Here is a 27788-nt window from a genome sequence, read left to right on the forward strand (position 1 = left end):
CACAAAGCCATAAGGAAGAAAAAAAAAAATCAAATACTTCAAATTAAGCTGAATTGTGCCAAGATCCATAGATTTCAATAATCCTCAGGTATCATAAATCAATAATATTGAAAAGGAAAAATCGTGAAATCAAAAATATTGGCAAGTATTTAATCGGAAGCAGCAGCACAGCAGGAGATCAAAAATGATCAAGAACTAAAATGAAACAGGCATTCTATAGACGGCAACTGACTATAACTTGATTTGCTTTTTCATTATGAACAAGAAGCTGTATTAGAATAGAAGGAGCCACACTGCAAGAACCAAGGAATGAGCAACAAGACCACTATTTTTTTAAATCTTCCACAAAAAGGTACCAAGGTAGTTTGAACGATCATTCTTGCAGTTGTTCTCCTTTCTGTATGATAACAATTGAATAATTGCTTAGGTTTTAGGATAGTTATTTGGTTAAATGTCTTATTTCTACTACAGAAATCTCACCACAAGCTTTTCTTTGCATTGTAGGAATATGCCTTCAAAAACTCCAGATTGCCAGCCTTCTCCTGGTCTGGAAAACAACAATGTTCACCTTATCTATTCTCTGCAATTGGTTAAAATCCACACATTTCAACTACGAGAACATTAAAATCACAAAACGACTAAGATGATACAGGCAGAGCCTGCTGGCTGATGAACTAGCCAGAGGAGACGGGGAGAAGCAGGAAGGCAACAACGAAAGAAGGAACATTAGGTCTCTATTGCATTGTTCAAATCAGGTCTTTAAGTCAGCATGTAGAGACCTAAGCAGAATTATATGCTTTTAAGCCTGTTGACTTAGAAGGGTGTAACATTACTTAGGACTGTGTTATGTCTATAAATATATTAATGTGAAGATCTAAAGCACAGAACACGTGGATTTGAGGGGGAGGGAAGAAAAGAAATATTTTGCTGATTAAAATAAAACCATAAGAACTCATGGAGGATAAAAACATAAGGAGAAAACAAATGGGTTGCTCGCACTCGTTGGCAATGCCTGACAAACTTGTAACAGCAAATAGCTGAGCTGTTGTAATGGTACCAAACCTGTCAGACCTGCTTCCGTTTCTTGAAATGGCCTTTCCCCCTCACTCCTAGCCATTGGCTAAGCTGTGGTTATGCCATGTGGTGCACACCGATAGGGGAGTCAAGAAATCAGGAAGTAAGCAGAATCAGGAGAAGGGAAGGCGTGTGAACTATAGCTACAATCTAAGAGCTTTCACTGAAGCACACCGTGAAAATCCCAGCTTTCAAGAATTCCTGCTGCCCAATGGCTCAGGAAATGGGGAGGTAAAGCTCAATAACTTTGAAAAGCAAACTGAATGTAGGCACGCTATCTGAGATGTTTGCTTCTTGTTATCGAAGTTCATGGACAGACATTTCAGGAGCGGTTTCACATCCAAACCTGCACTGTCTCCTTGATAAGTCCAAACTACATATCTAGTGATGTTAATAATAAAACATTTTTAGATTTCTACACTTTGAGATGCAAAATATTCAATTAATGATGATTAAAAATACATCAGCAGAATAAAAGTTCTGTTCTTTGGAGGCCAAAACAAATGGAACTTCATTTAATCACTACTTCTGTCCATCTAAATAACACCTAATGTTCAACAACCTTCATGTTCATGTCTAGCATTAACCTTCTTTGTTCCTTTGATATAATGCTTATCTTGATACAGTGTTATTCTATACAATAATTTGTAATGAAGTGTAGGTCTACAAACAAACAAGACATACCCTCTTCCCTTCTTGGAATAATATCTCGGGCCCCAGCAATTGTTTTTAAGCCTTACAAAACAAAAAATGGAACAGATCAATGGATTTCTTCACCACTGCATACAGTTGGCCTTAATGTGAATTGAAATTTGCACTGTTTAGGATGTTTTGGCATTTAATAACACGAAGAACAAATTTAGGAATTGGCTGTGAGCTGTGACATTTATGCATAATTTTTGATGATAAAATCTCTCAGGTCAAGTATAACCTGCACACAAGTTGAATAATAAACCAAGTAAATAGAGCTGTCTGGTGTACGGTCTGGTTCCCTTAATGATTGCTTCAATTTGATTACTCCAATCAATGTTGACAAGGTTCTAAGTGCTGTGAAGGTCCCATTGGTTGTCTCGAACCCTGCCCTTCTTGGTTGTTAAAATCTTTTGAGGAAATGAGAGAGCTGTTTGAACTTATGATTAACATTTGAATGATATGAGAAGTATTTCCTAGGTCTTTCTCTGGATAAAAAAAGATGAAACTTATTCTCATGCTGTTTCAAACCTTCTCTCCTTGGCAAGATAATCAAAAAGTGGTGGCAGAGCAACTCAACTCAGTTTTTCTGGATGACACATCTGCGCTTAGTCCTTTGCAGTACGGTTTCAGGCCAGTCTATGTGACCGAGGCAATCCTAATAGGCAAGCTCCATTTAAAAATGGGTCAGGATCGTGAATTCAGTTTATCAGTGGCATTCGATACATTCAACCATATGATTTTATCAAAACATTTGGCAGCCAGAGTTGGAATCAGAATTGCATTAGAGAAGTTTAAGGTAATTTTTTACTGACTGTGCTCACAGAATCTATTATATATGGGAAACCAGGAATCATCATTAAGGGATCTGATTTCCATCAAGATTCTGTGTTATATCCTGTTTAATGAGTATGAAGCACTTTCTGGTTATCACTGTAGCTTTTGAGTTTGGGTGTCCATCAGACCAATCCAGAGGTCCAGGTGGGCAGATGTTGCTGCCGCTGCACCACCCTTCTACCTCCAGAGGGCTTTTCAGCAGCACAGGAAGGAAAATAAGAAAAGTAAAACCCCGCTGCTGCCAGAAAGCCCTCCAGAGGGCTCCATGTCAGAGCCTGGGTCCACAGCTCATCGGGAGACAAAGCCAGGGTGGAAGCCAACTAACATCTGGACTTAACTACAATGCACCTATTTTGAAAGTGGTTCCTTATTGGTTCCTTATTCATTTCCAAATTTAATTCAAAGTGGGAACTGAATCCCTTTATGAGATGTCATCCATGTATCTTAGGATCATTTCCCCATCAAGTTCACTTTGTCTACCCAGGATTATTAGAGCTACCTTCATGCAAAAAGATAAGGACAACGTTTGCTTCATCCAAAGCATTTGTAGCATTGGCCTCTACTTGGTGGAATGATTTCTTCTTTACTTATTTATTAAAATATTTATATCCCTATGGCAGGTTACCCAGAAACAAACTGCCTAGCACGGCAGGGCAGGTCCTTGGACCCTGAAACAAGACTCACCTGGACGGAGCAGATTGGGACCACAGGCTAACAGGTGGAGTCAGGATAACCTTTAGCAATAGGGCAGCCTTGGCAGTCTGGTTCAGGGAAGCTCAACGGGTATGGAGGCAGTAAGCAAGCCTTTTGGGATCGCTTGAAAAATCAGCTTTGAGATTTATTTATTTATTTATTGTGCATTTTGATCTACTGATGTTCTGGCTTGTACTGATTTGACTGTTTGCTGTAGATAGAACAGTAGTACTATCATGATCGGTAAGGTTGATTTTTTAATTGCCATTTATATTAACACTGTAATCTGTCATGCACCCTTACTTAAACAAATATGGATTTAAAATGTTGTAATAAAATAAATAAAATATGATTTTCTTTCCTTTTTAAACCATGACTCAGGTCAGACGTGAAACAGTTCCACGGTTTAAACTGTGGTTACGGTAGTTAATAATTTAAATGCAGGCAAAACTGTTAAAAATGTTTAATTAGGCTTTCTCAAAATCATTATCTGAAACCATGATCTGAAGTAAATTTATTAAGAACTGTTGATCTTGGTGCTTCGCAAGTCACTTGCTAGGGCTTTGCTTGTGACAGTGGTCCTGGTATGTCAATAGTAGCTAGTGTTATTGGGGAAGAAAAAATATCAGCTGTGAATACGGGAAACTTCAGAAAAGGAGTGAGTGGGTTACCTTTGCAGTTGTTGCTTCAAGAGTCTACTCTAGTACAGAGCAAATACTAATGTTACGTAGGAAATGAATTAATCATACACACAGGATCTTGTAATTACCTGTTTCTGTAGTGGTCAATATTGAAGCTTTCTATTTTACATTTCACTTTAGTGTAGACATCTTGTATGTCTACTGAGGCACTGAGGTCTTCTAATTCACTCACAACACAAATTTCTGCAATACCAATGAACATTTGCTATGAGATCCAACCCTTAAGAAACGGTTCCACAAACAATGGTTAGCTCTTGTTCTGAGGTATCTGAACTACAACATTTTGGTCTGAATCTCTCAAAACGATAAAGCTTCTAAAAACAGCTACTGCTAACAAGGTTGCTACAAAAAAATGGGATCTGGACTAAACATCTGTATGTCCACACTGCACTAAGCATACAATATTCCCTTCAGTTCATGTGGTCCATAGGTACATATATTCCTAACACAATGAAGTATTTTACACACTCCTCACCCATCCATTAATGGGCTGCTGTGCATGCATAGCTGTAAAAAATCTTTGGAAATTCCCATTCATCAAATGATTTGATGCAGAACAGAGACAACTGGATCCAGTTTTCTCTGGCCACTAACAAGAGCTACCAGAATGACTGCAACAGCCTGGTACTACACAAATCAAAATGATCATTGTTAATCTCTGATTCATGAAGAGTGATATATACAAACCCACTTTACATATCTAGTCACCAAACATCAAGAAGTTCTGCAGTACATTGGCAAACAGCCATGTTCTATAGAGTGGGATGTATTGGCTGAGGCAAGAACATAGGCACAGAAACACTGGTGATAGAGAATAACTCACTGGCATTTAATGATCATTGGGACTATTTAACTTGATATTTTATTGAATGTATCATGATTATTTTATAACTTTAATTTAAGATGCAAGGCAAAAACTTTTTAAAAATATTTTAAAGTTATATATGCAGTACCTGTGCCTTTATTTTCTGGGTCTGGTGCAAATAACTTTACTGTGAGTTTTGGCAACATCCATTGCATCCATAAGCTAACACGTCCGCTTGATATGCCAATATTGCTTGTTGTTTGCTCTAAGGTAACAGAATCTGAAAATGGAGAATCATCACCACCTTGAAGAGATTCACCCTGCAAAAAAACCCCAAACATACATAAAGTAACGCAACGTGTACCCATGAAAATTAAAAAACAATTACATTCAGGGATTTGACCTTTTTATTTTTTTAAAGATGCTCATCATCCATAAAGATGCTCATCAACTGAAAGTCTTGAGAATAACACTGTAGATCAGTCTTTCTCACTACGCCTCACCCACAAGACAAATCCATTCTAATAGGAAATAGATAAGACATCAAGTTCTCTTTCAGCCTGTAACAGCTACAAGAAGGCCTCTGACTTCAGAAGATAATGACCCTGATCATATTCCTCTACATATGATGATCTTATGGGATGTTTGAGAAAAATGACTTCGCTTTCCCTGTGAAGGGAGGGAAAAAGTCACATTTTAAGAGCTTTTAGAAACCATGGGGATTTTCTGATCTGAGGGCTGGCTCAATTCTGAAGAGGGGAAATTGTTATGTCCCCTGTGTGCTTAGCCAAGAATCAAACCAGTAGGGAATGTTTGCTCAAAGCGAAGAAGCCCATGCATGCTTAAATGGCCATAATTGTTCCACAACCAAGTATACAAAATCTAATTTTTTTCCAAAGGTAGTTTATTTATTTCAAAATGTGTAGCTCCAATCAAACTTTAGAAATGGTGAAAAGAAACCTTTATTTCTCATGCTGTTTTGTTTTGGATTTCTGAACCCTAGCATGTACAATTAAGTAAGTTTATGCATTAATTTGCTAGTCTGCATCCAGATCCATAGAAATAATGCCAAAATCTGGAAAGGCTGAACTATTTTCCCACCCCTCCTCAAGCCAAGCCCTCAAATATACAATTTAATTCTTTTGCCAGCTCTTGCAAATTGACCAAAATACAAGGTTTATTTTTCTTAAGAGAATTTATCTTTATTCATCAGGAAGAACCAAACACATAAGGCCTTCATCCTTGGCCTGCTTTAAAGCTCAGAGATGATCACAGTTTGGGGCAAATTACTGCTCTGCCTTATCAAAATAACTTCTGCATTTCTGCTCAATCACACGGCATCCCTGAGGACTAAACACTTCCTCTACTGTTTGTACTTAAGTAAACAGTAACAAGTGGCCTGTTGTAGTCTGCACTACCTTTGCTCTCACTGGCCCAATGCAGGGGTGGTAAAAATGATTAACTGTTTCTAAGCCCTGGTGCTTAAGCTTCTCACTCGTGTTTCCAACTCGACCACCCCCCAATTTGCAGTTGAGGAATCCTGACTGCTTTACCCACCCAGGACCGCTGCGCTTCCTATCAAAAAGTCAGCATGAAAAGAGTTACTCACAACTTGAAAGATAAATCATCCACAGATACTGTAAATAAATACTTCATTCGCTATTTAATACAAACAACTGTTGGAGTAGGTCTTACCATCCCACCCTGCCCCATGTTCCTTTGCAGCACGCTTGGCACACTTAAAAGAGCTGAGAAACCTTTCAAAATAATCACTCTGGCCAAGCAGAGTAAATGTATTTTAACTGGGAAATGTCTAAAGTAAAAAATTCATACAAAGCCATACTAACATATTTTTACGGCACAATGATCAAGGCTTTAAACATAAATGGTAGGAGACATATAAACACAACAGAAACAAATTTCAAAGCGGTCCCCCGATATGACAGTAATCTAAATACATCAAGGAAATGTTGCACCAGAGCACATTCCAGGAATGGCAACTTAACAAAAATATAATAAGCCCTGAGGGAATAAATTCTTCAGTAAACCTACAGTATTACTGGGGTTTTCAAAAGTTAATCTTTTTTTAAAAAGTTATATTCAGATCTTATGATTTATATTCTTTAATTTAATTTAAGCTGTTCTTTCTTTTTCTAAAAATGTCTATAGTCATCAAATTTTGAACTGCATCTGTTATCCCCGCGCTTCCTTTTCCCTGCACAGCCACCCAACCGTTCTAATTTCCTCAAACTAGTAGCGCACCAGCAGCAGCTCACATGGTGAGTTGAACGGAATATCCCAGCTCCCACTACTTGCTCCCAGTTCCCACTACACCGTATTTACTCCTTGGTATCTCTAAGCATTCACTTGCCAGTGCCATTCAGTATCTGTAGCCCTGGCACCATCATAGTTGCCTCCTGAGGTATTCAAGTAAGGCACTTATCTCTCCTCCCCATTTAGTAGGATTTGCCATGTGTACTACTGCTGAACTGCTGATATGCAAGGAAAGTGGCAAAATCGAAAGCAGGGATGATGGAAGCCTCTTAAAGGAGGCTGTATTGCCTAGCCTCTTGATGCTGTACTACTAATGCGAACTGGCACAGAATTCAGGTCTGAAAGATCAAGCAACAAATTAGAGAAATCCTCATTCAAATCTCACCTTGGCAATAAATGTACTAGCCTTTCATATCAGCAATATGGGGATAATAATGTTGACCCACCTTAAAGAGACCAAGACATGAAGTCCTTTGATCACTCAAAAGGGCCATATAAATGCTCCACAGCATTAACACTACTTCACAACAGAGCCCCCATTAAGGCACATAAATGTTGGTCCCAACCAAAAGGAAGCACCAAAAAGAACTTCTGGTGTGGTTAGAACCATGAAAACCTTTATCAGTAACTTGCCTTCATAACGAGAAGGGTATTTCTTAGTTAGGTAAGGAAACAATGGTTTACAGAAAACTACACATCATTATGGGAGAGAAGTATCTGATAAGGGAGAGGGAATGGTTAACAAGGAAAGAAGGATTACAGAATGGGAGATGTTTGTTCTACTTCCCCATACATATCCAGAAGTTTCCTTTCCTTTCCAATCCTTGACTTAACCCTATCCCAGGAAGTGCAAGATGCAACATTTCCAAGCTGGTAAAGAGCAGACGATAGTTTCTGGGGTGGAGGAGAGGTGTTGAAAAGAAAGGGCATGGAGAAAACAGCTGTCCCCCTCCTACAATCATATATCTTACCTTACCACACTTATTAAATTGACAGGCCATTAGTTAATTTACAATAGTGGTAGGCCGGAAAAAATGTTACTGTCTGGCATTTTCTCCTTCTATTTTGCCAGGGTTTGACTACAAATGTACGTAATGAGCATTGTATTGGATGACAAGCTTATGAACAGTACTTACTGAATTTTCTCCCATGTTTGTTTATGCACATCTTTACATTTGCATTTGGCCACTGGCCCAGCCTCCATTTTCCAAAACACCACTACATGCTGTATAATGTTTAATTACCTCTGTAGTTGTCCCAATATCAGCAGATGGACTACATGTGCTGGTATCTGGTGGAGCTGTCCCAACACTACTTTTGACAGGAGAACTAGGAGGTGCAGGCCCTGAAACAGATTCTGTGCAGGCCGTGGATTGATGCAGGGTGCCTTTCTTTTGAATCTTATTCCAGACTTTGTTCATGATTTCTATGAGCTCATACAGCAACTGCACCTTAAATAGGAAAAAAAAAAACCCCGAGATAAATAAGTTCAGCAAACCATCAAACATCTTCCACCCAAACGTAAACAAAAATTACTAAAATGGACAGTATTTTGATTGGTGAAAAAGGCTTATGTATTCAAAAACATAAAAGTATAATAAGTAGGTCTGTAAAAATAAAACTCATACATCTCAACTTGCAGTACTTTAGCTTCGCTCAATAAAGACTTCTATAATACAATCCAGAACAGAGTTACTCCATTGAATTCAGTGGGCTTACACTGTAGTGACTTTGTTCTGGATTGCCCTGTTAAAGTTTCTGAATTATTCCACTTACACACACACAAACCACTCCCTTTAGTGGACTTGCAACGATTTCTAATTCTAAACCAAGGCAATTTTGATTTTGACAGGCAACAGAATACTTTTATTACACTATTTTTAAAACGCTGGATATGAAAATGTTCTCTCTATGCAAGAAGAAGAATGAACAAACTTCTGAACAAACTCCTGGGATATGTCATTTCAATATTCAGAAAAGGTTCTGTTTAAACTTGCACATTGTTTGACTCAGTTCTAAGGTATTTACACAAAGCTTCATAAATAAGCATTAATCATGCAATTTGAATGACCACAGATTGCCATATACTGTATAGAACAAACCCAAGGAAACAGAAAACACAATACGTAAGCACACCCACAGCTGGATACCATACCCAATTTGCCATTAGGAGAAAAAGGACACCCTCCAATTTTATAAAGAAGATGCAGCCCGAGGGCACATCTAGAAAATGATGCTGTCTTTTAGTGTGGGCAGAACAGACGCAGAAACATACTGTTGTCAATCGGGATTGATACAAAACAGGGATTGATTTTATGCATAAGGGACCATGTCCTCCAACTTTGCCTCTGCTGTCTTCATATAGGTAAAATACAGAAAAATGTTGTGGGATGCCTCAAAATATACCTTGATTGTTGAAAAAAGTGATGTCTAGCGTGCAAAGGAACTGAGAAGAAAACCCAATAGGGGATGGGCAAGTGATCAGCTAGATAGGGCTGTAACGTTAGCAAGGACATAGGTAGGAGTTTTTTCCCCCCGGATTCAACCCCCCCGCAATTACATGTCTGAAGCCCCGCCCCCCGTTTGTGGTTTTTTTGTATTTTTAAGTGGGTTTTTTTTTGTTTTTGGCCTGCAGGGAACGTGGTTTTTAGGCTAGCAGCACCACAATTTCAGGGATTTTTTGAGAGACTCTCCTGATGATACTACCCAGGTTTGGTGAGGTTTGGTTCCGGGGGTCCAAAGTTATGGACTCCCAAGTGCTAAGGACTCTTATTCATATAGCTGTGGCTATATGGCAACCTCTGGAACACAGCTCCTTCTCACACTGCTGGGACACAAGGACGTAGGCAAGGGGGAGTTCCTGGGTTTAAACCCCCCCATTACATGTCTGAAACTCTGCCCCCATTTGTGTTTTTTTTGTATTTTTAAGTGTTTTTTGTTTTTGGCCTGCAGGGGGCGCAGTTTTTAGACTAGCATTACTAAAATGTCAGGGATTTTTTGGGAGACTCTCCTGATGATACCACCCAGGTTTGGTGAGGTTTGGTTCAGGCAAAGGGGGTGTCCCATCCCCCATTGTTTCCAATAGAAGCTAATAGGAGATGGGGGCTACACATTTGAGGGTCCATAACTTTGGACCCCCAGAACCAAGCTTCACCAAACCTGGGTGGTATCATCAGTACAGTCTCTTAAAGATACCCTGAAAGCTTGGTGCTGCTAGCTTAACAATTGCACCCTTGACAGCAGGCACCCCTGACAGCAGGCACCCCCAAAATTTCCCCAGATTCTCCTTTTAAATCCATCCCCTTCGGCATGGATTTAAATCCACCCAGTGATGCCGTTTGGGGGTGGATTCCAGCATCGCAGAGGCTGCAAAACTCAGATTTTGCACCAGGCTCCATTTCCCCTAGCTACGCCTCTGCCCAGAGGGTAGGGCAGAAGGGACTGCCAGCTGGGAGCCCAGCTGGTGGGGGGGAGGCGGGGCAGGTGGGGTAGGGGAGTCTGCTGTCCCTGACCTCTGAGAGCTGCTTTTATAAGCACAGAGGCCTGAGGCAGAGCTTGGGGAGGCGTGGGCCCACCCCCGAACCCACCCCATAAAAAATCTATACCTACATCACTGAATGTTAGAGACCCTTTCACTTTTTGTCATCTCTTGTCTGATACACTCAGGTCTAAGGTCTAATGCCTCCTTCTTCTCGGAAGGTGTTGTCCCTCCTTCCCTAGCCAGCAGGTTCTCCCCCTGTCTATCAGCTTTCCTATCTGAAATGTAGTTTCATAATAAACATTCACCTTTATCTTTAAATCAGTATGGCTGCAGCTTCTCTGTGCACCAAGCATTCTGTTAACATTGGTTATGGGGTCCAGCCAAAACAGTGAGATTAAAAAACAACAACAACACTTTGTCCTAGACTCATGAGAACAAGGGGACAAAGTTAGAGGAGTTAAGATGGCCACCTCCTATGGAAATTGTTATGTCCCCTGAATTGAAGCACTGAAGACTTGAATTATGGAACATGATGCATCTGCATAAAAGCTTTGTTACAACAAGAGATATTATTGAGAATCATATCAAACGACAGAACAACAGAAGAGGTCCAGAAAGCATGATGGGATGAGAAAAATGACAGGCAAGAGGTATTATAATTTCAACTGTCTCCAATGACTGGTTTATGAAATCAGCTGTTCTCAAACAGCCAAGAAAGTCTTGGACAAACTGGAGAAAGTGATACGGAGGAAGTGATGCAGAACATCCGAGCCCATTGATCCGAATCTGGTCTGAATCTGAATCGGCCTGAATCTGGCTGGTATCGACCAACTTTAGTAATCAGTACTGACATTCAAAATATAAAAATAGATATTTTGCTTCATATAAAGAACTGTAAAGAACTTACTAGCTAGTTGAAATGTATTTGATTATATTGCATATGCTGCATTCGATTATACAAGTGTGGTGTTTTTATTTACAATGTTGGTGGCAATGTCTCTAAAGTGAACTTTTTGATCATTCCCATGTATAATCTAATAATTAAGAAAGGGCCAGTATTGGTGTGAGGTCTCTTTTACTCTTAACTTTGGCAATACTTCTTCAATTTTGTGGTAGTTTTGGTTACTTATCTTCAAAATCAGAAGCGCAATATAATTAAAAGCAAGCCTAACAATGCTTCTTATTTTAAAAAAATATGAATGCATCCCACTCAAATGTCTTATGCCATAATACCAAGTTTGGTTCTGCATAAGCAAAACCAAGGTAGCTATTTTGACAAACAGACTGAGCAATCTAGAGTTTGTATTATTACAAAAATGCTAAAGGTTTGTCTAAAATATGTAGGGGTCCACATAATTCCCAGTTTCCAGTAACATGCACATGTATGTTAAGCTGGCCTCATAACTGTCCAAATAGCAGAGGTAGCTGTGCTTGAGTTAAACATGGAGGTCCCTGGGGAGAGTGAGGCTTCGTGTTTTTCCCTTCCGAGGAAATGGGGTAAGCACAGAAAAACTTAAATGGAAAGGGGTCATTCATTTCTACCATTCCAGCCTGACTGAAAGCTGTTGCTTTTTATGCCTATCTCCTTAGAAGGAAGACACAAAATGAGAGATTACTACAGTGGAACCTCAGTTTTCGTCGGTAATCCATCCGGATTACCTCGGTGAAAACCGAAACGACGAAAACCGAGACTCCCATTGGCAAGCAATGGAGCCTGCATGGGTTGCCAGTTTTCATTGTGAAATTGGTGCGTGCAGACAAAAACCAGCAAAAACGGCAGCACCCGACGAAAACCGAGACATTTTCACCCAAAGAATCAGCGAAAACCAAAATGAACGAAAACCAATGTCAACGAAAACCGAGCTTCCACTGTACTGCTACTCCAGCAAACCATCTCCTGAGAAATCAATTGCTTGGCAAAGCAGGCCAGCAACAGAGACATCCACTGGATCCTCATTAGAGATGCCCTGCAGAGTGATCTATTGCTCCTATAGCATTAACAGGGATCTCCCTGGATTGTTCTGCTTTGTTGCCATAGTACTCTTTGTGTTGGATCCAGACTAAACTGGCAATTAGCAGGGTTGCCAGGTCCCTCCTATGGTTTTGCCAAAGAAATTTTGCATGAATACCAGAGCATCCAGGGTCGCAGGCGAGGTCCTGACCTCACGTCCGGTGAGCGTTGGAAAGGATGTTGCTGCATTGCCGCCAGCAACAGAATTTTGAGGCAAACAGTGGCTGCGGTGGTGGTGAGGAGGTAGGACAATTCTGTTCCACTGAGGTAAAATTTAGCCTGAACTCAACCCTTTGTCTCCAAGAAGGTAACTTAAAGGGGACCCAGAGGTAGAGGCAATGACACAGTTAGGGAAGGCAAAGGCAGGTGACATCTGCCCCACCTAACTGTCATGATTTATCATGAGTTCTTACTCAAGCATTACGTTGTCAACAAAATATGGCTCCTAAATTTTACTGCTATTATGGAAGCTATCATTAAAAATACATTTTAAAGGATCGTATAAAAAGATTATTCAAACCACTGATAACTGCAGATAAGACTCAAAGCCAAGGAATTTTTATACAGCTCTACACTACAGCCTCAGCTGTAAATCTAAACAGCTTTTTACAGCAGCTCAGTTACATTTCTCCTCTTTTGGTGGCATATGACAGCTAAAATACTAGTTTACATAAAGACAACTGCTGTCTTGAGTAAACAGAAGAAAATGAAGGGTGAGGAAACTACTAGATTTATACTACAAAGAAAGAGCCCTGTTACTTTAAGCAGCAAGAATTTCAATCAGAGGTGCCAATTTATGTCACAGTTGGGCCTTTCACAGATACTAGTTATTTGCCATAGTAAACATGAAAGGGAGATTCAGTTCTGTAACCACTTGGTGTCACACAAGGAACATGAACTTAGAAACTGCAATTGTCTGCCATTTGTCACTTGCCCAGTGATTCAACATTTTTTTCCCTTTTTGTGAACACTTTTTTTGCTTTTGCATACTAAGCTACCACAAGGGGTACAGCTTAATCAAAACCAAAACAGATACCTCAAAGGAACATTTGAGAACGCAAGAAGATGCACAGAAAACTGTTGACTAGCAATGGCATTCATGCAACTACAATTGTCCTCTGAGCTCAACGGAGGCAACTCAGAAATTGCAACTGGAGAAGGAAGTCGAAGTTATAGAATTTGCTTACTTTTCAAAATACATCACTGCCACTTGCATCTTTAAGTCCTAAGAGTTTTCCAGTTAATAGAACTTAATTGAAAGATCACATAAAAGTTCTGTTTCCAAGCAACCTTTCGGAGACTCTGTTTGTGTCTTTTATAACAGTTCAATCCAGAGGAAATCTGCTTTTCCCTGACCCAACCCCAGTCCACTGTGGCCTGTTTTCCTGCCCTGCTGCTTCGGACACTAGTTCCTGGAAAGGTAACAAGGCAGCTTCTTGACTGACAGCTGAGTTCTGGAGAGCCTGCATTTTGCCCACTTTTTTTCCCCAGGACATCTAAATGTAATTGGGATCAAATTCAATTAAAATAAGGCCAGCACTACGCCACATAACAAAGCCATCCAAATACTTCACCCTTAACCATGACAATCTATCTCAGTAACCCCCCTCTCTCACTTAGTGTCCTCTTTAAAAGGGTACTGCTATTTTGCTTGAAAGGTTTCCATGATGAACAGTAGTGGGCATTTGCTAATTTGCACAAAAATTACATTTGATCATTTCACTAGATGCATCCATAGTGACAGCAAAGCAGGGGCCCAGCATTTAACAGGACATCTGCAAGTGATTTCATTCCATCAGCCAAAAGATGCATTTATGTGCTACAGCTATTACACTTTGAAACGAATCTGAATTACAAAACTTGAAAGAGCTTCAAAGTGAACCTTAATCTAAGTACCCCGATCTCGATGGCTCGGTTTTTAAGGAATGGTGGGGAGGGGATGCTTAAAAGAAGTGAACCTTCCCCCAAAATACAATCACCTTCAAACTGAGCAATTTTTAATTTACTCCAATAAATCAAATAAATGCACCAACCTGAGGATTCGAGCATTTCACTTCTAGCGACTCAAGGTCAACATGAAGACAGACAACGAACGAGTGTCTACATTCAGACCCTGCAGCAAGCTGCTTTTGTGAAGTGACTGCCAAAGTAGAAGTGCAGCCCATGGGCTCTATTAAATTAAGGGTCATTTGCTGCCCAAGAAGCGTGTAGATACTGAAATGACTCAGACTGATGGACCAAGGGAAAGCATCACCTGGTGATTCAGGGAGAAAGAAAAACAAAGTGTGAAACAGATATACAAATGTGTATTGTCAAAATATTTCAAAGCTGGAATCAACAGTGCCGTGGAAAGAAACGCATCTTACCATATTATGCCTCTGAAGAGGCCAGTGACAGATACAAGCAAAACGTTAGCAACGAAAACTACCAGACCGCAGCCTCAGCTTGGAAAACTCGCAACAGCCAGCTACACAAATAACTTCAAATGTACTGAACTAAAAAAGTAATGACTGGAGTAATACTGTACAAAATCTAATAAAAATATTTGTCCAAGAGGCTGCTTACCCCCACCACCTACTCATACTATTACCAGAAGCATTTTCTTGTGAACAGAGAATTTCCAAATTCTGACATTACATATTCTGACATGTCTACACTTCATGTTCATTTGCAACCATATTCCAGAGTCTTAGTGCATCTGCCCAAGTGATAAAACTGTGCTTTTTAAATAACAATCAGATTTAATATTGAATATGTGGATGTTAAAATGCTAAGCTCTACCTGGATTTATTCACTTCATTTAAAACTTCTTTCACAAGAGAAAATATCAATTGTTGGGATACAGAAACAAGTAACTACAAGTTCTTTCCTACCCACTGTAACTACAAAGACTAATATATTTGTGATGTGTTAAATGATCTGCAAAAATGGGAATGAATGCTAGACAAACTGTTATAGTTTTTACTGATATCACTGGCATGTATATTACACCCCTCTAAGCACTTACATTCCTGCTTTATATCAGGAGGATGCAGCCAATGATACAATTATAAAAATGTGTGCTTATCATGAAGCACACTACGAGCTTTTTTCAATGAAGCACTATTCTGGAAATTCTTAATGAAGTTTCCAAACATATGCACTGCAGCATCATCCAAAATGTAAGCTATAGGGATTCATAATGCTGGAAATTTATCTAGGGTTGTGGTTTTTTGGCTTTCAATCAGACTTTGAGTTTTGTGCAACTTCTGCCTATTGAGTTTCCGAGAACATTAGGTAGTAGTGCTTGGAATGATGATGTGTAGGGCCACAATAGAATTCAACTTTAGTTCTGATCCATGTATGCAGATTAGCACTAGCTTTACATAGGTATATTTATAGTGAGGAGTATGAAACAAAAGCCAGCAGCAGAGAAGCTATACTAGAGCAATGCCTATTTCAACCTCAGGGTGTAAACAGAGTGTAAACACCCTGCATGCGAAACCCAGGCTCTGGTAATTATGGAATTTTAATATGCTGAACAGTCAATATGGACCTAAGTCTTATTATAGAACACTGAGACATAATAGTTTTTGTGCACCAAAGGAGTCCCAGCTATCAGTTGTTCCCATTAGAGAAAATGGTGAGTAAAATAAATCACATTGTGTCACAATTAAATTGCCGTTATCTCTGCCAATGAGCTCCATGCACTTTGCATCCCACAGAAATAGTGTGGGGGAAACAAACTGCATATAATGAATAATATGCAGAAGGGCTTTTTGGAGGTTACAAATGTACCATCCTAAAGCAGATTCTGTCAGAAAGGTTGGCATCTTTTAGCTTCAAGGGGGAATCCTTCCTTCCTTTCTGGCTGTTGTCCATGTTCTTCCCACTCGCCCTGGCTAATTCAGAGGGATAACACAGAACCCTTCAATTTTCCAACATTAGACTCCTCTAGAAAGCAAGCAGCAACAAGAACCTAGTCCTCCTTGTGAAGCATCTGGAAGGCTAGGATTCCAAGAGAGCTTCTCCTTTTTTTGCCTACCAGCAACTTGGCTTCTGCCCTGGCCACCTCTCCCTTCTAGCCTGGACTTCCAGAATTTAGAGGATTTCTGACATGAAAACCCTCTCCTGAAGTCTACATCTCAATCTCATTCCTTGTAATATAGGACTAATTTTCTACCTCAGAACTTTAACTTATATTATTTTCAGCCTTAACCCAGCCTTAATACTGTGAAAAGAATGGAGCATGTTTTAGAAAGAGAGACTAGTTCTGGGAAATCACAACTTGAAAAGATTAATATTTTTGCTACAACTTACTGCTCCATTTCTTTGACAATATTTTTTTCAAAATATAGTTACTGCTTTTATTTTTTTTCCATATTATGAACAGTTAATAAGACTTTTAAAATTCACTTCATAAATATAGAATACCGATGAAGCTTAAGAACATATTTAAGTCTGGGGCAAGAAAGGCATGTGTTTCTTACTGAAGCAAGAACAAATAATTTATAATTTAAATGGACCATAACTATCAGGTAGTCTCAGTCAAAAAAATCTGAATTATTAAGATGATACTTTAGTAGCAATGACACAGCTGTTTGCCAAAGATTGCCATGTTTTGACACTGAATCAGCATACTGTGAGACTACATTTACAAGACAAGGCATTATTCACATTGACAGCTCTACCAATTTACTGTATAATACTATATAGTTTGATTTACAATATTAGTCTAGAATAGTTCCATACTGTATTTACACTATATTGTTAAAACAACAAAAGTAACATCAGACAACAAAAGAAAATACTTAGAGCAAAATACCTTCTTCAAGAATTGGTCGTTGTACAACAAAGGGAATTTCCTGTAGGGGCTCCATGTACTTGTGGCCAGCACTCATAATCTTTACCTGGGGTAAGCAAAGAACAAGAGTTCCAGGCATATTGGCCTGCCCGTGATACCAGCTTCGGACAGTCCCAGGAATATCACCAGAGACAATTGTACTAGGAGATGGCAGACTGTCATTTGGAATGAACACACAGCAGGACTGCACTTCAAGCTGGAAAACAAACACACACCCATAAAAGGAATCTCCCATGCAGACCTTAGGAACATGTATTTATTGTTTCTGTAGCTATAAATATAGCACAACAGCAAAACTAAAGTCAGTTGCACATTGACACACAAACGACAACTTGGATTTAAAGTCAAAGGCACATGGCTGCAGGTGTTCTGAATTTCTATAATTTACATTTAGAAAAAACAGCACCTGAAAAAGTATCATTTTGGTCTATAAACCAGGAAAAAAACACTGGCACAAAAAGCTGAATTTATATTCTACTGTCCCACACCTCTTGCCAGGTGACATGATGGAGTCAGAAAATGAGGGTCTCTGTCTCCTTTTGCAGATCATTAGCAATAGCTAAGCTTTCAGATCTGACTAGTAACTCACATATTGTCACTTTCAATGAGGATTCATCTTTACTTAAGAATTTTCACTGAAAATAACAATATGTAAGCTACTAGTCTGCTCTGAATGCCTGCAAAATAGGACAATTTATTTGTGGAAAAGATCTTAACTAATATAATTAATTTGGATAGTTCTGAATACCAGCAGGTCTGTACATTAGGAGGGAAATAATACACTATAGAAGAAAATATGGGGTCTTTTTAGCCCTTCATATATACACAGCTTTTAGGGGAGTCTTCAAAGTGAGCCTTTGAGAAAAATTATCTGATCATTTTTTTCATAAGCAAAAATGAAGGAAATGATTGCATATGCTGCTCTTTATTTCTTCTCAGCTTGAAAACAATATATGCACATGACTGTTACATTGCAGACTATATCCACTCTGCTGGTGAACGAGCTCCGATTTGATACAATTTCTATTCACAGAGCAAAGTGGAATTCACAAAGGGTAGATTACTACAATACTATAAATAATGTGCTTGCTAAGTAAACACAACCTAGATATTCATCTCTATTTCAGTTTTGCTTAGATAAACTGACAAAGATTTACTGTTGATAAATAAGATGGATTAGCAAAAATAAATACTTTGCCACATGTAGTCTGTGTTTGTTTCTAATTTTAAGGTTATCTGCAGTTGAAATACAATGTTAATTACATCTTTGATAACTATTTATTGACCCAAGTGCATAGAATATACTTAAAGCTTGAAAAAGAAGAAACTGTGTATTTTACATATTCAAAAGCCTGCTGCAGTGATGGTTGCAGTGAAAAGAGTATATTTTTGGCTCATTAGCAATTGGCAGCATGGTTGCAATATATAATCAACACATCTTATCTTCCAAGAGTATACTAAAGAGGTAATCATTTTATAAAGAACCTCTTTTTATATCTTAGAACGTATACCTCTTTCACCTTTATTTTATTTTGTTACATTTCTATCCCACCACTCCCAATCGAGGATGGGCTCAGGGAGGTGCACAAACCTATTCAACAACAGTTCACTAATACATTAAAATTCACTAGCTCTGACTTCATTAAAATTCATTAAACACATTTATCCTTAAAAATTCCAAGATGGCAATATTATTCAAGCCTATAAAACTCTCCCAGCCAAATAAGCTTCATCAAAATTGTCTGAGCGAGGTTAAGGGAGGGACAACACTAAAGCAGCCTCTGCTTGTTGTAGAGGGGTTGGCAATGATGGTAATGGGAAACATGAGTGGCCTCAACCAAAGGCCCAGTGGAACATCTCCACCTTACAGGTCCTATGGATTAATTTCCCACATGACCCTGGTATCAGCTGACAGAGAGTTCAGCCCTGGCTCTGGTCGAGACCAATCACTCATCCCTGGAGCCAGGGACGACCAGGAATTTTTTATTAGAGGACCGGAGAACCCTCCATGAGCATTATGGGGTACTGTGGGTTCATAGATACGATGGTCCCAGATCGCTCAGAGTCTTAAAGGTTACAACCAAAACTTTAAACCTGATTTGGAATTCTGTTGACAACCAGTGCTGCTGCCAAAGCACAGGTGTAATATGCTCTCGCACCAAAGCACCAGTGAGGAGCCTAGCTGCTGCAGGACCAATCTTAGTTTTCAAATCAGCCTCAAGGGCAGGCCCGGTAGAGCAAGTTGCAGTAATCTATCCTGGAGGTGACCATTGCATGGATTACTGTGGCTAAGTCAGGGCGGGATAAGCAGGGAATCAACTGCCTAACCTGACAAAGATGGTAAAAGGCAATACTCACCGGGTTGGTGACCTGGGCCTCCACAGAAAGGGAGGACTCCAAAGTCACACCCAGGTCTTAACCAAAGTGGCCAGATGTAATGCCACATCCCCAAATTTTGGCAGCGGGAGACCCTCTACCAGATCACCCTGATTCAGCCATAGAACCTCCATCTTTGATGGATTTAGTCTCATTCTGTTCTTTTCTAAGATTATCTGGGGCAGTGGCCAGCAAGCCCTCCATCAACAGAACAAGCTGAGTGTCATCCGCATATTGGTGACAAGCTGAGTGTCATCCACATATTGGTGACAACCCAATCCAAAGCTCCAGACAAGCAGCACCAAGGGCTGCATGCAGATGATAAACCACATTGGGTGCCTCCAGGACATTTCATGTGTTAACTGCTGCCCCTAGTCCTGGAGAAACAAGGACAACCATTTCAAGGCTGCACACCGGATCCCAGCATCAGTGAGGCAAAGATCATAGTCGACCATGACAAATGCTGCAGTGAGATCCAGTAACACCAACAGTGAAGACACACCTTGGTTTAGCTGCAACTGGACTCATCTGTGACAGTGACCAGCACAGTCTCTGTCCCATGACGAGGCCAGAAGCTTGACTGGAAGGGGTCCAAATCCGATGTGTCTTCTAGAAAGAACTGCAGTTGTTCCGCAACTACCCTCTCAGCTACCTTACCCAGAAATAATAGATTCAAGACTGGGCAATATTTGGCCAGATTAATAGAATCTAATGATGGCTTCTTTAAAAGCAGGAGTATCATTTCCTCTTTTCATTTCACCAGCCAGCTGTGAAGGACATAGATCAAGAGAGCAAGCACTCTGTCAACATTTGATGAAGAGCCCGTCTAAGTGCTCCAATATAGGACCAGAAGACAGTCAAGGGGCCTCCAGTTTCCTTACTGTATCAAGTGTCTGTGGGATACCATGGTGGAGCGACAAACCTTATCCACAAAGAAGCTTGCAAAAGCCTCACTGCCAGGGTTGAGATCATTAATTTTGGATCTTGCCGGCAGGAATGTCAAGGATCAAATGACAATAAACAATTGTGCCAGCCTAGAGCTAGTGGACGCAATGGTGGAAGCACAGAATCTCTTCTTTGCCGCCTTTACTGCCATCTCATAGGCTTTCATAAACATCCTATAAGAAGCTCTTGTAACCTTGTCACGATTTCACTGCAAACCTTGCTGTAGCCATCTTAGCTCCCTTTTCATCAGCCTAAGCTCCTTGGGATACTAAGGAACCAGACTAACACAGGGGCTGAAAATGTGTTGGAAAGCAATCTCCTCGATGGCTTCAGAGATCCGAGTATTTCAGCTCTCCACTAGCACATAAAGGGAACCATTAGTAGGCTTTGGATCCTTCAGGACATTCTGGAAATCAACTGAATCCATGAGTCTCCATGGGCAGACATAAATAAGCCTGTTGCCTAGACCGAGGAAGGTAAGTATTGGGGCAGGGGGAAGGTGGAAAGGTGAGACAGGGTGGGGTAAGCATGGAGATGCTTGTGTTGGAGGGGAGCCAGGAAGGCTTCCTGTGGCCTGTGGAGTAATGGCCACCAAGGTGCTGCTGCTCTGCTGGTTGGGGTGGCCTATTGGGGTGGGAGGGAAGCAGGATGGCTTTTCCCGGCCTGTGGAGCATCAGTTGCCAAGGTGCCACTGCCCTGCATTTGCTCTCATTTTTGCAACCAAGCACAAAATGCATGAAAAAATCTTAGGAAAACCTTGATGCATGGACTTGACATATACTGCACCTTATTCCTCATCATGAACTTTTGAGCAACATTATCACCATAGAGAAAATTCTCTATACTAATGTAAATAAACAGAGAAGGTGGAGACATGCTGTGATTTCCCTCTGCTAGCCACATTACCGTATTGCAGAAATCCTGATGGTAACTCTCTACAACTTATTGGCCCTTATTGGCCAAGAGCCTGGGTAGACAACAGAAAGGAGACTTCCAGTCCAACCTTCCTGACGTAACTCCATACATCTTCTGTTCTGCTATCTATCTAGTACACTTTATCTTGCAGCATTTTTTTACTGCCTTCATTTCACCATCACCACAATCTTACGAGAAGGGTGAGGCTCAGAGAGCGCAAGTGGCCCTAGCCAGCCCAGCAAACTTTGTTGCAGAATGGAGATTTGAACCTTAGTTTAATACTCTAACCCAGGGGTCTGCAACCTGTGGCTCTCCAGATGTTCATGGACTGCAGTTCCCATCAGCCCCAGCCAATGCTGGCAGGGGCTGATGGGAATTGTAGTCCATGAACATCTGGAGAGCCACAGGTTGTAGACCCCTGCTCTAACCACTGCTCCATATTGGCTTCTGCTATATTTTGCCAAGGAAAGGAGAGCATTGCAAGGGTTACTAGCTGCACTCGGGATTCATTGTTCATTTGTATGTTATCATCCCTGCCCTGCTACCTTTATGAGCATGCTATCACGCTCATGTGTTTGCATGTGAACGTTACCCACACACACACAAAAATCTCTGGAAAATCTATCAAAGAGAATTACAGTTAAAGAGAAGAACATTGACTTCTAAAACTTTATTAGTTGTTGGATTAAATAATAAGGATGTGTCATCAATCACTTTATTGATATGAATAGTGCTTTAAAATAGATGTAATCCAAATATCTTAAAATCCCCGTGCTCTTAAAAATTACATCAATTGCATATATTAAAGGTTTCAAATAAATCTTTTTACGCTTTAAAAATAACAATTAAACTGTACGTCAAAATTGTGAATTTAATGTGAAATGTGACTGATTTATACAACTAAATATAAATCTACAGCAGTAAATCTTACGTTAATGTAAGGATCTGACAATCCAAGGGAAAAGAAAATGAAGTAACCTGCCAGTAAGAAGTCCTCAAGCTGGGGGTCAGATCCTGTTCATGGAAACCATCTGGTTGGGACCTTCTAAGCCACACCAAACACAAATGATCTTTTTTTAAAAAAAATATCCTATTCATTAATGCATCGCAGCTGCACTGAGTGTTACTTCATTTTTCCATGGCAACATCCTTTCTGTTTCAAGGATCATATTTCAGCTTTGGTAGCAACGAGTCCTTTTGCCAGTACTGAACATACTTGTGCATTAAAGACAAGGAATTATGACAAATTCTTGAAATAGAATCACCTCCTATTTTGATTACGTTAAGGGCTGCGCTCGCTATTCGATGCTCACTAATAACATGCCAATGAAGCACAGCCAATTCTGTCTCTAAAAAAAACAAAAATGTAAGAAAAATATGGCACTTATTGGATTTTTCTTAATAGCACTCTCAAAAGTGTGAACATTTGAGTGCAATTTGAAGTTTTACAACAGGAAAAGTTTTGTTTATCTTTAGGGTGAACGATTACATGGTATTATATTATTTAAATTGTATGCAGCAATTTTTAAAGTGATTGGCTTACATAATCTCAATAATCTCTACAACAAACCTGGAAATCAGGCTTGAATTATAATCCCTAAATCTGAATCATGCATCAAGCTAGTATTTGAACCAGCACTTCATAGCACATGCCTTAAAATATGTTATGTTGTATGACACACGCTTGGGATGTGTATGATTTGTGCTGGCAAGTTGTTTCTGAATTATGGTGACTCTATACATTAATGGTGGAATAGTGTGCCCTGCGAAATTGTGACAGATCTTGCAGAGTCTGGGTCTTACTTGACACCATGTTCCAACAGGCTAGAGTCAGGGCTGAAAATGCCCTGGCCCTGGTTAAAACCAGCCGGACAGCCTTAGGGCCAGAGATCACCAGAAAGTTGTCATCAGCTGAGCATAATGCTCTTTGCGGGACATAGCAGGAGAGTTCATCCCATAGATACAGTGGCTCCAGGCAATGTATTTTAGAGAGAGGACTCGGACATCAAATGGTCTAGTAGCACATCAAAGGGATAAAGAGCAGATTGTTCAAATAAGGACCAATGGAAGCAGGAAAGATGAAAGGAAGAATCAAAGAAAGGGACCAAAAGATAAAAGCAATGATTAATGTTTTGATACATACCAAAAGAGAGCCAGTGTAGTGTAGTGGTTAAAGAGCATGTGCACTCTAATCTGGAGAACCGGGTTTTATTCCCTGCTCTGCCACTTGACCTGTGATAAACCAGATTAGCTTGTGCATTCCAACTCATGCCAGCTGGGTGACCTTGGGCTAGTCACAGTTCTTTGGAGCTCTCTCAGCCCCACCCACCTCACAGGGTGTTTGTTGTTGGGGGGGGGAGGCAAAGGAGATTGTAAGCCCCTTTGCGTTTCCTTACAGGAGAGAAAGGGGGGATATAAATACAAACTCTTCTTCTTCTTGGATCCTAGATGCCTTAGCTCAGGCATTCTAACATTCTAATAGAATAGAGAGAACAGGAATTTGAATCCTATGAAAAGCAGTAAGCAAGAAGACCAATAAATGCAAGGTGCAAGCAAGAGAAGGCTTCTGATTTGCTGAAGGATACCAGGACATCCAGTTAGTCTCTAGATTAGAACATATTTATTTATTAGTATAATGTGAGCTTATTTCATTGGCACTCAATATATTATTACTCATGATTTACTCATTGGGTTGAAACGTGGATGTCTTGTCATTTTCACTGAAACTAAGCATTAACAACCAATTAAAAATAATTGAGGATTTTTAGCAACTGTTAGGAACAGGAACAAGTGAATGCTTCCCTCCCCCGCGTTACTGTTGCCAAAAGGCACTGAGCAAAGCTCACACTGAACCCTTCAGTGATTACAGAAGGGGAAAAAAACTTTTTACAGTTTAGCATGGAAGTGTTTTTCATTGACATAACAGCTTACAGCAAACTGTTCACTAAGCTGTTATGCACAATACTATTACGAACAAAAGAGGTCAAGGCTAAGTAAATACCAGCCCTAGTTCCAAAAATACACTTTCCAGGTGTTTTTGTTCTAAACCCTAACTTCAAATAAAAAGAATTAATCCTTTCATGATTTTGAGTTATGAAGAAGATCTGATTTATCTGTTGACAACTCAGGATTTTTTAAATCTATATTTGTCCTCCTAAGAGATATATGCCCTATCAATCACTATAACCAAACACTGGTGCCAAAGTAGATTTTAGGAACTTCAGACTATGGCTATAGAACTTTCTATGAGACCTGCACCCATCTCACTGACAACAATGGACAGACAAAGCTTTTAAGTAGTTTCAGGTTTGCATTACTATATTTAGGAACTGACAATGGAAGCTAGAGAATGCTATGCCATTTCTGAAATAGAATGCATGTTACAGAAAAGGATGGTGGAGATGTGATACTGGCTGCCTGGTAAGAACAGCAAACTGGAGATAGCTTTGGGAATAAACACATCGTCCCTGCAGCTGCCCCATCTCCACTTTAGCCTCAGCAAATCCCCACCCAACAGCAGTTATGCACCACAGTAGCAGCAGCAGGAACGACAGCTACAGTTAAAGCGAATCAATGGCCCTTTCTATACAACCCTTCTGTTTTGAGGAAGGAAATAAAACGTTTCCTCCATGGAGTTCCGCATGGGTTTTAGCCCCAAACATTTCATTTCCAGCCTGAAAACGTTTTATTTGCATGCTGTTCTCAAGCAATTCTTTTTTGAAAATGATTTTCTGGAAGCGTTTCTTTTGTGGAACTGTGTTCACTTGCTGTGTGGATATCTTTAAAAGTTTCCCACACTGTTCTGCAATCCTTGGACTTCCTTGTTAAACCCATTTTCTAAGCTTGTGCCAGGTGTCTTGTGCTGTACTTCTGTCAGTTTTGGGGGGTCGTGCCTACGTAGCTACGACCCCTAGAGAATTGCATTGTAACACTAGACCTTCACAACATAGGACTCACATATCTGAGGACTGCCACTCTCTTTATTAGCCTGTATGCGAACTATGGTGTCCTTACAGCATTTAGTTGATGTCCACTTTGCTGCTGCTCCTTCATATATTCAGCCCTAGGGAACAATGTCTCAGACAAACTGTTGCAGATTTGTATTGGCTACGCGCTGGAACGTTGTAAAAGGGCCTTGGGAGTCAGTTGTACTATAGTTGGTGAGGTCTGGAGGGACAGAGACCTTTTAAACAAGCAGTGTTTATTATGATTGCTAGCTGTTTTTAAATTGTTCGATGTTTTATGCTGTCCTGTTTTTAAATGTTCACTTTTATTAGCTCGGGTCCCATCTGTTTGGGAGAAAGGCTATTAATATTTTGAAAGATGAATGAAGACTAATAAAGAGTACCTAGTGCAGTAGGTTCATGCGACCATCCTAAAGTGTAGTGATGCAATGGTTAAAAGCAACAGACTGTATCTGGAGAACCAGGTTTGATTCCCACACTCCTCCACATGAAGAGGTTTGCTGGGTGACCCTGAGTCAGTCACAGTTCTCTCAGAATTCTGTCAGCCCCACTCCCCTTACATGCCTGTTGTGGGCAGAGGACAAGATTCTGATTGTAAGCCACTTCAAAACAGTAAAAAGCAGTGTATAAAAACCAAGTTTTCTTCCCCAACAGAAGAGGTGTAACGTCATTGTTTGACAATATAACCTCACTACAGGAGAGATGTATTTATGACTAAGATGTTTTCCATTTTAGTTCCGGTTTTAAAGAAAATATTTTTTAACAATGATCGTAAGCCATCATGAAATCACAAGGAAAGAGGGGATAGAAATGTTCAAATAAATAAATAAGTGCAGCACTGGAAACAGACAGGAAGAAAAGAAGGTAGTAACTTAATGCACTTGCCAAATGTTGGATATCTTACCTGAAGGGTAAGGCGTTTGACTGCATTCCACACCACTCCAATAAATTCTTTCATTCTTTCTTCAGGACTTTTGCTGCAGCTTTCAGAGGAGCCCAGCATAGCTTTCACTGGAACTGACAAAGGCCGAGATTCTAAAAAACAATAACGATTCACACTTACTCTTAGCACACCAACCAACTAAAATCAGCTGTGACGAACTCCCAATCAAAAGGGGTCAATGACAAAGTACGATGGAAAATACATTATTATGGTTTTCTAATGCTCAGTGTCTCAGATTTTCATTTACAAAGCTGTTCTACTCAGACAAATTTTCCCAAAATATTCAAGAAATAAAACTGGGACATCAGCTTCAAATTAGCCAGAGAAATGGCATCAGCAGCGGTATCCTGTTCAATATTTTCAGTCATCAAATGTATGCAAAATTACTAACATAAACAATGCTTAAACTTATAAAATACCACCCGTCATAAAATGACTTTCATGCTAATACTTCATGCCCAATTTGAATTAAAACCCTTACAGCTGTGAAGTGTCTTCAACAAATTATGGCAATTTCATGGCGAAAGAGTCAGTCCATTTCCTGTTCTTCTGAGTGACTCTACTCAGTCCAAATTTAGATACAGCCAAGCACTAAGGAAGCCCTAGGCATCTAGTTAGGTTTGTCACATCAGACCATTTAATTCCTGGCAAGAGGTATACCTCAATGTTTTTGTTTTTTTTATGGGGACAGAACACAAGTAATACAATTAGAGAATCTTTGCTTCTATTTTAACCATTTATTGTAATAACGATTTGCATTTTAACATTACCTTAAAAGAAAATTACGGTATACCTCCATTAACTGCTGTAGAGTGAATTAAATTGGAGCAATTACACAAGCCCATTAAAATATTTTACCCAAAAATAAGCAGATCATTAGCAAACACTCTCTTCTGCAGACAAGCTCCTGATCAATATTTATAGGATTTTGCAATAATTTCCAAACAATACCCAACTGTTCCATTTGATAAGGGTAAACACATTTGGCTGACTATCTTAAAATTTCAAATTCCACAGTTATCTATATTTGAATATCTTCTTAAAATATATTTAAGAACTGTTGGCTCATTCCTGCTACTTTTTATCACAACAAAGTATATTTTAAAATAGCATTACAAGTTTCTCAAAATATGAGCATCCGCTGCTCTCAATCAATAAGCACCATATTAGAACTATATGTTCACTTTTGTGAAGTTGGACATTTTTACCATAGATGCTTCTTGTGCATATTATTC

At 39.8% G+C, this 27788-nt stretch overlaps 1 protein-coding gene across 6 annotated transcripts in view; it reads right to left on the reverse strand.

Moving 5' to 3' along the window:
- The window catches only part of VPS13B (vacuolar protein sorting 13 homolog B), a 382095-nt gene that overhangs the window by 200842 nt on the left and 153465 nt on the right, over positions 1-27788 (reverse strand). For 4 of the 6 annotated variants that reach the window (XM_048507301.1, XM_048507297.1, XM_048507299.1 and 1 more), the window contains exons 22-27: positions 26515-26645; positions 17371-17605; positions 14600-14820; positions 8319-8525; positions 4949-5120; positions 4064-4178 (exon numbers count right to left, since the gene is read on the reverse strand). In XM_048507301.1, the coding sequence (XP_048363258.1) occupies positions 4064-4178; positions 4949-5120; positions 8319-8525; positions 14600-14820; positions 17371-17605; positions 26515-26645 (1081 nt within the window). Of the gene's footprint in view, positions 1-480; positions 548-3385; positions 3506-4063; positions 4179-4948; positions 5121-8318; positions 8526-14599; positions 14821-17370; positions 17606-26514; positions 26646-27788 lie in introns of those variants that run through there. The other 2 variants (XM_048507302.1, XM_048507303.1) reach the window with 2 other exon arrangements.

This window comes from Sphaerodactylus townsendi, linkage group LG09 (assembly GCF_021028975.2).
Source record: "Sphaerodactylus townsendi isolate TG3544 linkage group LG09, MPM_Stown_v2.3, whole genome shotgun sequence".
Lineage (NCBI taxonomy): Eukaryota > Metazoa > Chordata > Lepidosauria > Squamata > Sphaerodactylidae > Sphaerodactylus > Sphaerodactylus townsendi.